We start from the raw sequence: 17,158 nt of genomic DNA, 5'->3' as shown, positions 1-17,158 counted from the left end.
CTGCCTAAGACCATCGGTCGATGGTCCCATCCATCGGTCGATAGTCAATACACCATCGGTCGATGGTCTCCCCCAATCGGCCGATCTTCAAATTACATCAGCTGGTCAGAAATCATACACCATCGGTCGATGGTCCTGTCCACCGGCCGATCGTCCCTCACCATCGGTCGAGGGTCAACGACCATCGGCCGAAGGTAGTTCATCAGCTGCAACAGCAGCAAAGTGACGGGTTTCAACCCAAAATCACCAAATCTCGACTTTGGACACGTTTTTGACCTCAAAACTGAACACAACTCGTACACTAAACTTTTTGGAACATAAACCCACAACATTCAAACACAAACAACATCAATTTCTACCAATTTGACACAAAACCCCATTTTAACAAAAACTAACTTAAAAACCCATTTAATTACAGATTTGATCATGAAATCTTACAAACCTTACCTTGTTAGAATCACAATGACACAAGGAACGTTTTGACACCAAAATCAAGCTTCAATTCGAGATCAAATGATTTAGGGTTTGAGATGGTGAGGTTAGGTTTAGTGAGAGAGAGTGAAATGAAAAATCAGGAAATTTCAAGAAGGGAGCTGGTCACCAGCTCTTATTTGTGTTAAAACACAATACCCCATCACACACGGGTATTTACCAGTTATCTGATATCTTTCGCACAAGATTAGGTAACCCAAACGAGGTCCAATTAAAATAAACAAACCTGTTCTGGGACCCTTGTCACAAACTGGTCACAACAAAAATATAATAAAACACTAATTAAATAATTAAAATAAAAGCACTTAAGACTAAGCACAAACTCTAAGGGCAAAATAGGAAACTTACAACTAGCCCGGGTTTCAGTCTGTTACATATATATCATATTAAATTTTGTATTTTTACTTAATAATATAAAACTATTAATGACTTTAAGAATTTTATTAATTTTAACAAAAATACTAATACCAATAATAATAGAAATATTAATAATACTATTAATAATAATTTTATCGAGATTATACTAACAATAATAATAATAATAATAATAAAAGTAATTATAAAATGATAATAATAATATTATTTATGATACTAATAATAATACTAATTAGAGTAATATTAGTAATAATAATATAACAATTTATTTATATATATCTATTTTCATATTTATATTACTAATATAGATGTTAATATTGAAAAGTAACAATAATATTATTATTACAACTATAACTTATAATTAAACTTATTATATTAAATATCTATATTACATATTATCAATTATGTAATATATATACACTTAATATTTAACATTCAAACATAGAAACTTATATATATATATATATATATATATATATATATATATATATATATATATATATATATATATATATATATATATATATATATACTCATTTTGATAACAACTTGATAATTCTATATATTATTTTACATTTTTAATTTAAATGATTTATTTAAAATATTATATACATATCTATACACCTATGTTTATATTTATATATATGCACATTTATTTACAAATAATCGTATCGTGAGTCGTTGGGAATAGTCGAAGGTCAATTGAATATATGAAACAGTTCAAAATTTTCGAGACTCAACATTACAACTTTGCTTATCTTGTCGAAATCATATCAAGATTAAGTTTAAATTTGGTAAAAAAATTTCGGGTCGTCACATTTGAAAGGATTAATCGGCAATTCGGAGATTGATCGGGGATTAATCGGACTGTACTTTATGCATTTAAATATTAAATTTTAAAAATTATATGTGTATATATAGAACAAAATCATCAACATGAACATAAACTATAACATAATTGTCTAAATTTGTTCATTTTGTTCAAAAATTATAAATTTCCACTTTAAGTACATGTTAAAATGCTGACCAAATTTGACTTTGACCGACTTTGATTACCAAATTTGATTTTGACCAATCAATTGACGTTGACCGATTAATTAAATGAATTTTGAAAAATCGGAACGGATTGCTCTTAAAAATGATTAATTGGGGATTAATCGACGAGTAATCGGGTTTTTTTACAACACTGCGTGTATGTATATGTATAAAAAATAGCCCGAAATATTTAGTGGTTTTTAAAAAGCGCTCATTTCGCGTATAGTTAATTGCATTGTGTTCGTTAAATTATTTCGAGTTGAACGGTGATGTCGGAAAAATTTCACGTATGGCGAGCGGGCATATACGGACCGCTAAAAATTTAGGTGAAGTTTGTTTAAGTTTTTTAATAAAATTAAAAAATTAAATTTCTTACCCTTGAGACGTTGACAAACATAGAAATGTTGGGTCAATTTTGTAAATTTATTGTTGTTGTCGTTTGAAAAGTATAGAATGGCAAATACGACTTAAATCCCCATCTCATTTAGTAATGTAGGAGTAATGTGAAGTAATGTGAAGGGGAAAAAGGAAAGGTAAATTGCCATAAATGTTTAAAAATGAATATTTTGACTACTTTACCTATATTAGTTCTTTAACTATGTTCGTACAAAATCGAAGTATCAACCGTCATAGTTAGATGCAAGTCTTCGCCAAATTAAACAACTACCATTATGTAGGTATTAACTTCGACATTTAATCAGTGAATTGAAAAAAAGTCGTATATTATTTTATTTAAACAAATTACAAATTGTTATTGTTGAAGAACAGTTGTTAGATTAATTTGCTATTTCGTATACTGTAATTTGTACGAGTAATATGTATTTGTATGATATATATAATCAAACTTAAAACTAATATGAATAAAGCTAACAAACATGCGATTATTTATGCCTTAAAATAAACACATGGGATTATTTATGTATTACGATTACGATTAAAGTAAAAATAAAAAATAAGATGAAATAAAAGATAAAAATTAACAAGGTTAGTCAAAGAAGGAAAAACAACTCGTTCATCCAAACGGCGCAACATACTCCTTTGCAACTTGGATAACGTCATATGACGCATTCCGCACGTGAACCTATTATTGTTCTTGTCGTTCTTTTCACCCTCACGTGTGATAATTTTTTATAGCCTACTAATATTTTCACAACTAAAACTACAAATGTAGTAATATTTATACTCAGTTACGGAGTAAAACATATGTATCTTTTATTCTGGCAAAAATAATTTTTAACAATGAAGTTAGGAGTCAGTGTCGGTGATCATCATAGGAACTCTCATCACCCGATTATATCTGTTTCACCTGTCAAGAAATTTTTACCGAACAATATCATAGGACAGATTGACCTTCACCTTGTGTGTTGGGGCTGAGGCTTAGGTCATGGGTTCGAGCCTCGCTCTGCCCATCCTATTAATTAATCTGCCTGAAATATGGATATACAGATTGACCTCAGAGGGGTTTTCTCCCGGATCCATTCAGGATTCAAACCCGGTCCGCCTGCCCCTCGGGATGGTTAAAGGATCGGGTTCCTGTAATGCTATTCGGGTTTCCTCCCGAACGCGCGTGTGTGTGCAAATGATGAGTGTCGTTGAAATAAATGATACACTGATGCAAGCTTGCCGTTCAAAAAAAAAAATATATCATAGGACAGACTCTGCGTGTAATCACCATTGAGAAGCACCCCCTAAACAACTGCTTATAGGACAGACTTAGACTGAAACTCCGCCAACGTTTTGCACCATGAACCCGGATATCCGAGGTACCAATGTCTACTTGATTTTTTTTAATAAAATAATGAGAATTAATACAAATTAGAAAATCAATAGTTACAAAGTGATACAAAATAATTCAAAAAGAGCCATAAATAAACTAAACAAACCACAACTAAACAGTCTCGCCACCATGGTGAAGACACGTTCTCCTAGATTTCATAGCAAAACTAAAGCTATAACAAACAGAATTTAGAGTACCGATTATACTCAACAAAGCAACAACTCAAAGAAAGCTGAGCGGTTACCGGAAGAACATCGTACACCACCGCAATAAGTACAAAGAGGAACCAGATCGCCACAAGCCAACACAAATAGCCACACAAAGGAATCCGTCTACAAAATACCCGTCCCACCCCGAGGAAGAAACCTGATCCCCAACAGGAAGATCTTCGACTGGCTCATCCTCGATCGTATAATCGGAAAAAACTGAATTAGTCAAGAGAACCACGACTATAGCACCACCACCACCCACAACCAAAACTTGCCTACCACTGTCGTGCATTGCCCTCAATTGACAATGGAGATACACACCAACGACGTAGTGGATAGATCCATTAAATCAACGGAAAGAGACAATCATCGCAACCACCGCAACCACAACAACCGGCCGCCTTATAAGTTTTACAAGTATTTAAAGCATTCTAATTTATCTCTCCCGATTACCGGATCATTCTATTTTTCTAATTTTCAGTTTTGAGACAAAAAGTTAAATTCGTTCAAATTTAAAATGTATTGAATTTAATGATAAAAATATTATTGTTCTCTAAAATATTCCCATAAATTTATTCACTATATATATGCTTCCGAACTTTTTTTTTTTTTTTTTTTTTTTTTTTTTTTTTTAAGACTATTTCTATATAAAAGTTGAATGACATAGTTATATCATCAAGTTTATCATTTTGGTAATTAGAAAATGAGCGTTATATTGTTCGTGGACGTTTAGAATTTGAGCGGCCATATTCCCAATGGCGAATTTAGCTTATGTTCATGGAGTCACGGGACAACGCTAATTAAAATTTTTATACAGAAAATACGCTTTAAATTGTACTCCAACCGTCCCATATTAGTAGTCCAGTATTCCATTTTGAGATTTCTCAAATTAATAGTCCACTTTCATAAATAGAATAGAACAAGAAGGTGGGTCACGCGCTTCGCGGCTAAGAAACTTTTGGAAGTGTTTCATTGCGTATTCATTAAGAATTAAGTTGAAATTGGCAAAACATCCTACGCTTCAAAAACTAAGACCATAAGCTACATTGCTAAATATTTCATAGCCAACATTGTTGGAGAATTTACAGATCAAATTGTTTAACAATCACAAAGTTAACTTACGTAAAATACACGGTTTAAAATATCTCTTAATTATAGTTTACTTTTTTAGAAATTAGAATCAAGAAAAAAGAGTGAAAAATAGATATAGGATTTAAAAATAAAAAAAACAAACATGAATATGTGTGCGCTGCTGCGGATTTGTAAACCATTGAAATGTAGGTTCGGTGCAGTCGTATTTACATTACAAAATATATCTAAATTTGCATGGTGTGGTCGAGTAAACCTGAATTATTAGCGGGAATAGTTTGTCAGTCAAGCATGGTGTGGTCGAGTAATTCAGCTACCTGCAAATAATATCAATTACTTTTTAAAACACGAATCATAAAACGTGCAAGATTATCGTATAGCATGGACCACTTAAACATAAGCAACATTCAGAATATTTATATGAAGCTACAAACAACACATTATAATCCTGGAATAGAGTTGTTGAAACATCAATTACATACTTCATACTTAATTTTGTAGCTAATACCAATTTTAACTTAAACGTTGTAAAAAGACAAAATAGAATACCTCCAGGTTTAAACACGGCATCAGAAAACACGGAAACAGGAAGTTTGTTTTTATTTATTTGATATTTATTAAATGATTTTTTTTCATATATCAGTCAAGTATCTGTATTTTTTTTTATTAAAGCCTCACGAAAAAGAAAGAAAGAAATCACCAAAATGACATGCAAAACATGAATAGTAGCTGTTGACCAATCAGAGGGCACGATTTCCTACTACAAATAGATGAAGTTTGTTTTTATTTATTTGATATTTATTAAATGTTTTTTTTTCATATATCAGTCAAGTATCTGTATTTTTTTTTATTAAAGCCTCACGAAAAAGAAAGAAAGAAATCACCAAAATGACATGCAAAACATGAATAGTAGGTGTTGACCAATCAGAGGGCACGATTTCCTACTACAAATAGATAGTTGGTAATTAGGGTTTGCAGCTGACTCGTGTACCCACTTACATCCATCACAGTTGAAATGAAATAACCACATGATAAAAACATATAAAAAACTAAAGATTAATCAGAACTTCTAAACAATAAAACAAAGAATCTAATTTCACAAAAGTTAAAAGTTGAGTGACAGATAAATCATACCAGGGGAGGCAACTACAACATTATCCATCCATCGTTCATCCAAATTACTGATTTTTAACAGGATCGTAATTGTTATGCGCTAGCTGATGCGGACAGGCTGCTGCATTTTCAAATTAGCAGACTTACCGACTTACCGTAAGTCGGTAATACATAAAAAAAAACAATGAACAAAATCCATACTATAAATAATAAAACTTTTAAATAAAAATTACCAAATGGTATGAACTAATCACCAAGCAAGAGAAATACAAAATATACACTTTTTAATTGCTGTAATGTGAATCCATATAGTATGTGATATTGTAAATGAATAAACTTACTCTCTGGTATCTCCTATTATTAAAAACTCAACAAACAAAAGTCACATGTACAATGGTTCGGTAGGATGTGGATCTACAAATGTCAGTTCTGCTAATATTTATTACTAAACTTGAGAATTACACTTTCTATTATAATAAAATTAGAGAAAATCTAATTATACTTTCTATTAACTATTTGAAATAAAAACATTATCGGGACTCATCTTCAACATTATCATCAGCTCGAAGGACTATGAACACGTATTTCAATAACGGGCCGAGTGTTAAATTCCAAAAAATGAATGAAAGTACACTGAAAATCTCTTCGTTTGTTTCCGAGTGATGAATATCTTCAGGAAATGTGCTTTTGTAAACATAAAGTGGTGAAATGCTGAGGTCACCATAGATCACACCAAGACTTTGATAAGCCAACAACAAAGTCGTTCTCCATGAGTCCTAGAGAAATTTAACAAACACGGCATCAGGAATGGCTCTAAACATGGCATCAGGAAACACGGAAACAGGAAGTTTGTTTTTATTTATTTGATATTTATTAAATGAATTTTTTTCATATATCAGTCAAGTATGTGTATTTTTTTTTTATTAAAGCCTCATAAAAAAGAAAGAAGGAAATCACCAAAATGACATTCAAAAGATGAATAGTAGGTTTTGACCAATCGCAGGCCACGATTTTGCACTACAAATAGATAGTGTATACAAATAGATAGTGTATAATAAGAAGCTTAAGTTTTATTATGCACTTAATGTATGTGGATAGGATTAAAGGAGAAAGAAAAGGTAAGACTAAAACTGGAAAGTAACAAAAAGTACATTACTTTTATAACATTTCTTTAAACCTTATTTTTTTGTCTGTGGACTAATAATATGGGAGGGAGAGAGTATAAGACACCACTAAACTTAACTACAGGACCCCATATATTTAGATTTATAATTTTTCTTTTAAATTGTATACGACATCGTTGAATTTAACTACTCGACCACATATATTTATCGAATTTGTAGCTTAATGAAGGTAAATAACGACTAAAATAACATTAAAATATTATTAGTACTGAAAAAAAATTTGAGACCCCATTAAGACCTGATCTTAAAATCGCCACTGCATGTTCCATTAGTAGAATATTAGATGGGTTATCCCGCTTCGATTGTTGATTTTTCATATGACTGGTATTATGGCATGGGCGTTAACAACAATAAGTTTTGAAGGATGATTGGGCCGGTCACTCTTTGGGCTATCTGGCTCGCTATAAACGATTTTATCTTCAACGGAAAATTCACTTGTCGACGGCTATAGTGCGGAACATCAAACTTACGGTCTTTCTTTGGGCGAATACTATTTATGTTTTACTCATCATTTTTATGTATGGGAATATAATCCAAACTTATTATTGTATTTGGCGAAGTTTGCTTCAATTATTGTTAGCGGTTTGCTAGTTAGATGATAGTTAGTCGATTTAATGTTTTTATTTCTATAATTTGTTAATGATATCCTTCATTTTTTGGTGAACTTACTTTTTAATATGATTATGTTTTCTCGCAATAGGAAAAGAGTATAAGTATGTATGTTTATAAGGTTAATTCAGAAAGTATAATACAGTAATTAATACATCATGCTGTAGAAGTTAGATGCTAATGTTAATATTACCCATATATACTACTACCGATTAAGAACGTCATTGTTTGTATGTGAGATTTTTTTTTTTTTTTTTTTTCTCTCTCTCTCTCTCTCTTTATTCTACCCTATTCGCATTTTTTCATCAACGCTTTTTTGTTTCGATGTAGATATCGAGTATTATTTTTAAATATTTTTACATTATCTATATATGAAACAACAACAAAAATATTATTCAATCTCAAGTATGCCAGGCAAGGTTGCAAAATTCGCTATTCGTGGATTAATCGGTTAGGACTTTAGAGGGATTAATCGGTAATTCGGGGATTAATCGGATTGTACTTTAAACATTTAAATATTAAATTTTAAAAATTATATGTGTAAATATAAAAAAACCATAAATATAAAAATATAGTTTAACATAATTGTTTAAAATTATTCATTTTGCTCAAAACTATACAGTTCTAGCTTAAATAAATGTTAAAATGTTAACTATTTTTTACTTTGACCGACTTTGATTACTAAATTTGATTTTGATACGTCAATCAGATTTTTAAAAATCGGTACGGATTGCTTTTAAAAATGATTAATCGAGGATTCATCTGCGAGTAATCGGGTTTTTTACAACACTGATGCTAGGTATTTATATATGAAAGTTAATGTTAATAAACCAATTAAATCAATATATATATATATATGTATGTATATATATATATATATATATATATGTATATATATATATATATGTATATACATATATATATATATATATATATATATATATATATATATATATATATATATATATATATATATATATATATATATGTATATATGGGTGAGGATCCAGTGAGAACTGTTTTGGTGTGAGAACTCAAGGAACTCAAAAATACACTGAAATTCGAACAAAAAGGGACACGGACGGAAAAAAATACGAAATTTAAGCAAAAATAAAAACACGGAAGAACAAAAAAATGTTTTTTTGTTCAAATTACAAAAATGTAGAACACATTTTGTTCGACTATGATGTGTTCTACATTTTTTTGTTCGAATTCAAAAATGTAGAACACATTTTTGTTCAAATTTCACATTTTTGTTCAGCCGCCTTTTTTTTTGTTCGAATTACAAAAATGTAGAACACATTTTTGTTCAACTATCAATGTGTTCTACATTTTTTTGTTCGAATTTCAAAAATGTATAACACATTTTTGTTCGACTTTCGCAATTTTTGTTCGAATTTCAAGATTTTGTTCGGCCGCCAACTTTTTTTTGCTCGCCTTTGTTGTTTTTTGCTCGAATTCCCCTTTTTTTGCTCGCACGCCACTTTTTTTTTTATTGTTCGAATTTCAATGTATTTTTGAGTTCTCAGGGTTCTCACACCAAAAAAGTTCTCATTTGATCTATCTAATATATATATATATATATATATATATATATATATATATATATATATATATATATATATATATATATATATATATATATATAGTGGTAGGATCAAGAGGGAAGTAACCATTCTGGGGGAAGCGGGGGGAAGCAAAAACTTTTTTTTTTCTTCATTTTTTGAAAAAACTTTGTTCACGAACATTATAGATGAGATGAAAATATGAACATTTAGTAGAGACACTTTGTGATAAATGTTTTTATTTTGGCGGAAAAATGCTCGAAGAAGTAATATATAACAATTGTCGTGTTTTTCGAGCGTATTTTGAGGTTTTAGCTATTGGGGTTTAGTTATTAGGGTTTAGATATTAGGGTTTATAGGGTTTAGATATTAGGGTTTAGAAATTTAGGGTTTAGGGTTTAGATTTAGGGTTTAGATTTAGGATTTAGATTGAGTTTTTAACACGGGCGGTTTAGAGTTTAGGGTTTAAGGTTTAGGGTTTAGGGTTTGGTGTTTTGGGTTTATGGAATAAACCCAAAACACCAAACCCTAAACCCTAAACTCTAAATCGGGCTAAATTTTACTTCACAAAACATGAAAAAAAAACGTTCATATTCTTCACGAACAATATTATCTTGAATGTTATTTTTGTCGATCGTTTTCCCGCCTAAATAATAACATTCATCACGAAGTGTCTCTTCTAAATGTTCATATTTTCGTGTAATCTTGATGCCGGGAAAAAAAATTCAAAAAAATGAAAAAAAAATTTTTTTTGCTTCCCTCCGCTTCCCCCCGATTGGTTACTTCCTCATTGATCCTGCCCCTATATATTATATATTATATATATATATATATATATATATATATATATATATATATATATATATATATATATATATATATATATATATATATATATATATATATATATATGTATTTGAAAATGATTTTTCACCGTAATATATGTCCTATCTATCCTATCTACAAAAAAATAATATTTAAGATGTAAAGTAAAATCATTTTTCGTTATAATATGTTACCACGGAGTATATTTTTGCTAGTAACTATAGTTTCCAGCTTGTTGTTGACTTTATGTTTGGTAATGTTCAGAAATTGAGGAAAGAAATTGAATATTTGTGTTGTAAATTTGTAATCCCGATACTATGTACTGGTTAAGTTAAATTGATTAATAATTAATTAATTGTTTATTAATACGGAGTACTAAATAGCATGGATTCAAAACAAGGCCAACTCTTGCGGCACTTTAATGGGACGCTCTTTCAATGTTTGGAACAATATTTGGTCTACCATGTGACCTTTGCCACTTCTTTATTTATCTACACTCCCTTTCACTTCTACTTACTTTCAAAATACCTCCTTCAACTTTATTATTCTTATGTAGTTACAAAATTTATCACACCTTACTCTTATAGTTATTGTTCTAGGACAATATACATATTTTCTTGTTCTTACTAATAATATATATATAAAATATATATATTTTTTAAAAGCCAAAATTCTTATTCATATAAACAAATTTTCTTATTTAATTTAGCCATTGCTAATAATCTCCAATACTAACAAATAGAATTCCGTTTTTATTAATATTATATTTAGAATCCCTTTTTAGAGAGTGCAAGTAAGGTATTGTTAGTTTTTAAGATGTTTTTATTTGAAGATCTGCGAACCAAGTCTGTAGAGAAGATGTGGTATAAAGGTATGTATGTTGAATAATGAAGACTGTTTGTTTTTTATGTCTCCAACATAACTTAATCATGTCTCCAGCATGTAGAAGCATATTTCTAAGTCTGCGATATTGAAGACATAATAAGACGTTATTTTATCTTACATCCTCATAAAAACAAAACAGTCTGTGGTGAAAACGCCTACAAACGTGCAAACATAAGACATAATAAAGTCTACATAAAAACAAACACAACCTAAGTTTGAGAACAATAGTGATTTTTGACTACAAAAAATGAAGTAACACTATTATGTGATAAAAGTGGGATTCTAATCTTCTATTAATCTATTAAACTTAAAAAGAAATACCCCCTTAAAGGTTTTATTCATCATGCTTATGTCTAAAAATCCTGTTCTTATTTTTCACTATACAAGTTGTCTTATGTTTAAATTAGAACAAATAAATTTACTCATGTATACAGTTTAACCAAATTATTCATAGACAAAATTACCCATTTCGTCCCTGTATATTTCACTTTTTGCCCGTTTCATCCATGTATTTTATTTTCTGCATTTTTCATCCTTAATAGCATTTTAAAGTCTCAATTTCATCCCTTAGCCTAACGAAGTTTAACTGAGTTCGTTAAAACTATTCACATGGACTATCCACGTAATCTTTAACTAACTAAATTAAAAAATAGAAATGCCCTAGTGTGTTACGGGTAATTTACCAATCTTATTGAAGACTTGTTTGTATAATGTTCCATTTGACTTTTTTTAATCTAAATAAAAAGTGTACGCTAGGATCAGTATAATATTTTGTTAAATAATAAAAACTACATTCAAATGAGAAACCTGCTTGTTTTTATTAAAGAAATCATCTCTTAAAAAATCAAGAGGTCGGTTTTTCTAGTGATGTGTAACTTGCCCTAGAGCAACCATCAAATCAAGCTTAGTAAACCATAACATCAGGTCATTAGAGTTCTCTTATTAGGGGCATAATATTCCTCTTATGTTAAATTAAGCTTTGAAAACTTTCATTGTCTTTTTCTCATGTTTCTTATTTGTTCGTAACCCAGGTGATAGGATACTAGGAATGTCTTGTTTCATATCGATGGTGTGCACATCACTTTTAGACTTTGTGGATCTACTGATTGTAACGCTTTTCATATTTTTAGGTGTTTGTAAAGGATATTTGTTGATTTGAACCATTATTTGTATGTGCAGTATTATATATTCACCGGGATAGGTTTGGTTTAAACATATGTGCCAAATAACGATCATTTGAAGGTTTTGAGATGCCACACAGGAAGAATGAATTGATTTTTGTAGTTTAATTAGTTGAAGATTACGTAGATAGTCCATATGAATAGTTTTAACGGACTCAGTTAACCTTCGTTAGGATGAAGGATGAAATTGAGACTTTAAAATGCTTTTAAGGATGAAAAATGCAGAAAATAAAATATATGGATAAAACGGGCAAAAAGTGAAAAATACATGGACAAAATGAGCAATTTTATCTTATTCATAGATAGTTTACCTTTCTATAACCACTAGGCCACTACAAGTACAGTATCATGTTCTTATGTATCATGTAAAACGTTTTTTATACAATTAACCAAGTGTTTTCTAGCCTTAACACAAGTTTATAACTAGGTTAGTTTCTGGTAAGTGAATATGTTGGAACCTAATCGATGATTAGTTGTCAATTTGTCTGACTATTTATTTATTACTATGAAATTCCTTTTTTGGCTTTTCCTGCTTTTCCCATGCGTGCACGAAATACCAACTTTATATTTTTATATAACTTTACTTATTCCTTCAACAACTTTTGCTGCTTCTAATAGTGACTTTTTAACAGTAGCATATATACAGTCATAAGTTTTATGTATTTATTTATTTCAATATATGTTACACATCTAAAATTAAGTAATACTCGAGTTGATTTCCTTCGACTTAGTGAACTCAACACCCATAAATATAACCAAAACATGTCTTAACAAAATCCAAACCAAAGAGATCGATGCTGTACATTTATATAAAATTTAAATCAAGAATCCACAATTCGATCGTTGTTTTCGCTGCTCGAGTCTGCTAAAATCGTCAATCTTTTTGCCGTCTTTATGAACTCGCTGTTATCAAATAACGAATATGGTTAGTTTAATTTGTTTGCCAGAATAAAAACATTTGAATTTGCAAAGAGAAACACAAATCTTGAACTCACCTAAATGGTTCGCCACCAATCTTTTTAAGGGTTCCGGTTGCATCCCAATAACGGACATGGTTCATCATTATTAGGCTTTCGATCTTGAACATGTTGGTTAGTTTCTTGCATAATTCGTCATATGAATCAAGCAAAGAAAGATCAAAAGTCCGACCAACGTCTTCTGATTCCAAGAAAACCTTACAATGCCCAGTCTCTAAGTTCATGTCTGTTTCCCGGCCCGATCCGTATCCGGATCCTGACCCAGAAAGATTCCTGCTTTGAGAGATCTGTTCCTCGGTTAGAATCGGCTGACCAAAGAGTAAAAACTGAGACGTTTTAGGGGTTTCGGGTTCTTTTACAGACGTGTTTGAATTCCCGATTGTTAACAGACAGGAAACGGGCTCGGATCTGGTAGGTTTGTTAGTTAACGGGCTGAGGTGCGAGGGTTTTGTAGTGGTTGGAAAAAAACCCGAATTGAGTTTATTATTTAGTTGGATATCTAAGAGAGATAAACCGTAACGTGTTTGCCTGGCTCCCTGCATGCTAGCAGGAGGATGAAGGTTCAAATTATCGGGGAGATGGTAACCGAACGGTCCGATAGTGGGCGCGTTATATAGGTGAGTATGTGGCCCGCATAACGCAGGAATTGGGATCGGGATTTGGGATTCCATTGGGTAATCAGGGTGTTGTGATGGTCTACATTTCTTTCTAGGTGGTGAGAAAGGCGACATGTGTATTGCTGGCATTGTTGATACTAATTCTACGAGCCACGGGTTGACCCGTTTCACGTTTTGAAGCAAATCGGGCTCGTCCCATGTCACCTGAATCGCATTACATCAAAACAAAATATATCATACAAAAAATACTACGTACAATACGATCTAAATGCATAAATGTGTAAACGGGTAAACGATAATGTTCTCTCTTTCATATATTACCTGTAAAAGTCTCCAAGGTGAATCGGGCCAACGAATCGGGTCAGCAACTTGGATCGAAGAAATCGTTCCCATAAACCAACTGATTCGAGATGAATCTTCGGTTTCAAACGGCATCTTAAACCTCATCCCGGGTGACCACCGGATCTGCATTGCGTTCTTAACAAGCGCAGACTTAACACAAAACTCGGGCGTACTAGCTCTCGGGTAAAACAACACTTCAAACGGCTGCCCACTCATCGCTTGTTTCACCGCTTGAATCACCGATTCGGCTTCCACTTTCGCCTTCTCAATCGAAATGACACAATTACCCCCACCACCATTATTACCGTTTCTCAAATACCCACCATATGGAATGACACAATTACCCCCTGCCGGGTTCCAACCGGACGACATTTCTTGGGACCCGCCAATTCCCCTTTTCGCTCGTCGAATTCCTACACAAAGATCACCGTTTTCAGCCCTAAGAAACACAATCGAGTCTCCGGCCACAAGCTTCTTATGGTTAACAAACGTACTCCATCCCGTTGTAAGCAAATGCCGCCGCGGAGTACCTCGGTAAATATGCCGAAACTTCCACGTGTCACCATGAACATCTTTCACTAAAATCGTTTGAACCGGTGGGTCCGCAGAGTAATCAAGCCGAGGAAATATCGTCTCGGCGCAATACCTCGGAACAGAAAACCCGCCACCGTTATTCGCATCAGATTGCGTTAATGTCTTTGCAAACGACGTCGGTTTAACCTGACCGTCCGATGACCCACCGTTTTCCGAACCCGCATCTTCATCATCAAAAGTGCTAAGTTCGCCGGAACCACTCACCGGAATCAACCTAATTTTAGCGTAAACCTCATCAGTATCCACATCAGCCAAGAACTTAATATCCCAAACTCGACATGGGATCCATGCCGGAACCCTAGACTGAATGTTTCTGTCCCGGAAATCGACATTTCCGGCAGTATGTTCGGCGTGACCTTGTGGGAAATAAAACACTTTTGAATTTACCGGTGGCATTTGAATCATACTTCCGGCACAAGCATGCCATAACTGTGAATCTAAATATTTTTCACCTTCTTTCAATTTCTCCTTTGTATTTGAATCCATAAAAGTAATCATTTTTTTTTTCCTATCAAAAGCAGGAATTATCAGCCTCTATAAATTCCTTTTAACAGCAACTCTTCAGTTCATATGATTTTATATAACCCCTAAATATATAGTATCTTCTTTTTAATGCTTCAGTTCGGAGTAAATGCTGTAATCAAATAATATAAACGTTAAATAAGATTAGATTAAATAACACAACAATAAATTCAGGTATATTCAATAATAATAAAGCAATAAACTTTATAACTATTTTGTCACTTACCTTTCAAAATTTTGAGATAAACCCTGGAAATTTGCATGAACATAGGCTCAAATTCAACAAATCTTCAAAGTAGACTCTCATTTTCTTTCTTGAATTCACATCTTGCATCCCCGAATTCATAATTTTTAGGGTGCAAAATCTTGAATTTTTGAAACCCCTTAATTCAGAAATAGATTTGGGGAAAACCCTCAAGAAAAATAATTAAATTCTTGAATTTTTTCTTTCAAGTCAAATTCTTGATAGAATTTTCACATTAGTCAAGAACAAGTCCATCATCATCAAGATACACACACTTTCACACACACACACACACACACACACACAAAGAGAGACTCGTGTATTCAAACCAACAACAAAGATTTCACAAGAAAAAGATTCATTCAATGTTTTTAGTTTTCTCTCTCTTATTTTGTTTTTTGTTTTTTAACATTAGGACTCTTTTGGATCACTACAAAAAGTCCAAGCTTTATACACACAGATATCTCTCTCTATATATATAAATATACGTTATTATATCTATATACTCCAATAAAAATAATTTAAATAAATAAATAATATTATATTAGTATTGCATAACCAGTAGTACTCTTACACACAGTGAGGGTGTGAGAATTTAATTTTATTTATAAAAAATATAAAGAAAATAATTGTTTAGTTATTTTAATTTATTTCTAACCTTTTTCTTCGGATCTGAAGAAACTCTGTTGTATCTTCAGAAGCCAGCATAACAACAAAGATCTTAAAGGAAGCAATCCTTTTTTCCTTTTTAAACTGGTTTTAATTTTACAAGTCTATTTTTAATCATTTTATTTATTCTCTGTCATGAGCTGAGCAGAGGTCTAAAATCTTTATTTATTTTACGAGTTTATCGTGACAATTTGAATATCTCATGAGATATGAAGAGACATTGTAATTCGTAAAGTTGAAAGTCAAGTGAGAGAGCTCTAAAAGCAAGGTAAACATTTTTTTTTTTTTTTTTTAACAAATAATGAAATGTTCTAAGAAATGGTTCTGAACAAGGTTGCAAAATTCGCTATTCGAAGATTAATCAGTCGGGACTTTGAAAGAAGTAATCAGAAATTTGGAGATTAATCGGAGTTTAATCGGATTGTAGTTTAACATTTAAATATTAAATTTCAAGTAAATATAGAAGAAAACCATATATACAAATATAAACTTTAACATAATTTTCTAAAATTATTCATTTTGTTCGAAAACTCAAAAGTTCTAACTTATATTTATGTTAAAATTGTGACCAATTTTGACTTTGATCAACTTTGATTACCAAATTCGATTTTGACCCATCAATCGACGTTGACCGATTAACTAAATTTTGGAAATTCGGAACGGATTGCTCTTATAAATGAGTATTCGGGATTAATCGGGATTTGGGTTTTTTTACAATAGTGGTTGTGAGTGTGGATTTTATAATGTGAGTTTTTTTTTTTTTTGTTTCATTTTTTGGCTAATTAAATAGTGTGAGTTTTTAATTTGAATTAATGGTAGTGTGGATTTAAGTGTGTGTTGAAAATAAAATGCCG

The 17,158-nt window shown here is 31.5% G+C and overlaps 1 protein-coding gene across 1 annotated transcript; it reads right to left on the bottom strand.

Annotated features, from left to right (window-relative positions):
• Nucleotides 1-13,013: 13,013 nt before the first annotated feature.
• LOC139865537 (auxin response factor 18-like) lies at nucleotides 13,014-16,062 on the bottom strand. The gene is made up of 4 exons (XM_071853636.1): nucleotides 15,618-16,062; nucleotides 14,255-15,503; nucleotides 13,335-14,137; nucleotides 13,014-13,242 (listed from the first exon to the last, which is right to left on the bottom strand). The coding sequence occupies exons 2-4, from the start codon at nucleotides 15,365-15,367 to the stop codon at nucleotides 13,161-13,163; spliced, it is 1,998 nt and encodes a 665-aa protein (XP_071709737.1). The 5' UTR covers nucleotides 15,368-15,503; nucleotides 15,618-16,062; the 3' UTR covers nucleotides 13,014-13,160.
• Nucleotides 16,063-17,158: the final 1,096 nt, after the last annotated feature.

The sequence above is a fragment of the Rutidosis leptorrhynchoides genome, chromosome 1 (genome assembly GCF_046630445.1).
Source record: "Rutidosis leptorrhynchoides isolate AG116_Rl617_1_P2 chromosome 1, CSIRO_AGI_Rlap_v1, whole genome shotgun sequence".
NCBI lineage: Eukaryota > Viridiplantae > Streptophyta > Magnoliopsida > Asterales > Asteraceae > Rutidosis > Rutidosis leptorrhynchoides.
This window is presented reverse-complemented; position numbering and strand designations above follow the sequence as displayed.

Excerpts from the sequence above, each read along its gene's own strand:
- LOC139865537 (XM_071853636.1), bottom strand. The coding sequence starts at position 15,367 with ATGATTACTTTTATGGATTCAAATACAAAGGAGAAATTGAAAGAAGGT. Across the intron at positions 14,138-14,254 it reads CACCTTGGAGACTTTTACAG|GTGACATGGGACGAGCCCGA; the intron begins GTAATATATGAA and ends AATGCGATTCAG. Across the intron at positions 13,243-13,334 it reads ATTGGTGGCGAACCATTTAG|CGAGTTCATAAAGACGGCAA; the intron begins GTGAGTTCAAGA and ends ATTTGATAACAG.